The sequence below is a fragment of the Echinops telfairi genome, unplaced genomic scaffold (genome assembly GCF_000313985.2).
Source record: "Echinops telfairi isolate 266 unplaced genomic scaffold, ASM31398v2 ScPeMD7_25;HRSCAF=90, whole genome shotgun sequence".
NCBI lineage: Eukaryota > Metazoa > Chordata > Mammalia > Afrosoricida > Tenrecidae > Echinops > Echinops telfairi.
The window spans coordinates 21,601,641-21,602,858 of NW_022103922.1; the positions used below are offsets into that span (position 1 = coordinate 21,601,641).

Below are 1,218 nucleotides of genomic sequence, written 5' to 3' on the forward strand. Positions count from 1 at the left end.
TATGTCCTTGTGCCCACCTCTAACTGTGGCCTGGAGTGCCTACGTGAGATTTTGTGTGTGACTTGGGCTTCCTCACAGCGAGGCAGCCTCGGGATGGCTGGCCTTCCTGCAGAACAGCGTGCGGACTTTGAGGTTAACAGCCTATTGCTTAATCCACTTGGCCAGCAGATGTTTTAGGCACAGAATGGTTACTCAATAAATGTTTATTGGCTAAACGAGTGAGTGTAGGAGGGGACACGATTGATGTTATGCCAAGCTTGGCTCTGCCACCTGTGGGGGTCTGGACGGCCTGGAAGCTCCGAGCTGAATGCCCAGGGAAACCGACTCCATGAAGAGACACATGGTGAATTTATTACAAAGCTTTTGCAGGGGAGGGGAGGGAAATGGGGTACAGGAAAGGGGGGAATTGATTATCGAAAACTAAATCAATCTGGAAAGTGAAGGAAGGGTAGGAGGAGTCAGCAGTTTGATTCAGCCTTCGTGGTGACAGGCTGGCATGCGCTCTTGAAGTTGGGGTTGTAAGCCATCTGCAGAAAGAAAGGCAGGAGTCAAATACCAGCAGTCCAGAGATACCTGGCTCATTCCCCTCCTTCTTGCTGCCCCCCCCCCGTGACCCCCCCTCCACACGCACACAACTCAGGTACTCCTGGGTAAGATTCTGGGAGTTACTCATGGGTAAGATTCTCCACAAGCCCCAACCCTCTGCAACAAGTCCAAGGCCCCAGCCGCTGGAGCTCCAGCACCCAGAGGCGCTCAGGGCCATTCCCAGGCGCCGGTGCGAGAGTGCGATCGGGGCGGCGCAGGATTGGCCGCAGGGTGGCGAGTTGACGCTTCCAAAGGTTTGCAGGAAAAGTAATTCTCTCCCCTTCCAAGAACGCGCCAGAGCTCGCCAGAAACAACGTTGTCGGTGGGGACCCGTGCACACTGGATGGTCCTTTGAGTGTCCCAGGCTTTTCACGCACCTGGTGCGGCCCTTGCTAGGGGGTCCCCTAAAACTGTGGCAAATTAGATTAGAATAGAAACGCGTATTCCCCACCCCCCACCCCCAATGCCTTCCTAGCCGACCTTGAATAAAATCCGCATACTGTTTCGCCTTACAAAATGGGACCTCTGCCTCCGCTCCTCAGACCTGGCCACCGAGGAGCGCCCGCGAACCTTTCAGTCCTCCAGTGCGTTCGCTCCTCCGCAGTCTTTGAACTTGGGAGTCTCCCTCTACTG

General features: G+C 55.2%; 1 protein-coding gene across 1 annotated transcript in view; it reads right to left on the reverse strand.

Moving 5' to 3' along the window:
* Positions 1-329: 329 nt before the first annotated feature.
* The window catches only part of LOC123521593 (cyclin-dependent kinase 4 inhibitor B-like), a 29,141-nt gene continuing 28,252 nt past the window's right edge, over positions 330-1,218 (reverse strand). The window contains exon 4 of the mRNA XM_045289373.1: positions 330-527. Coding sequence (XP_045145308.1) covers positions 472-527 — 56 coding nt within the window. The 3' untranslated portion in view covers positions 330-471. The remainder of the gene's footprint in view (positions 528-1,218) is intronic.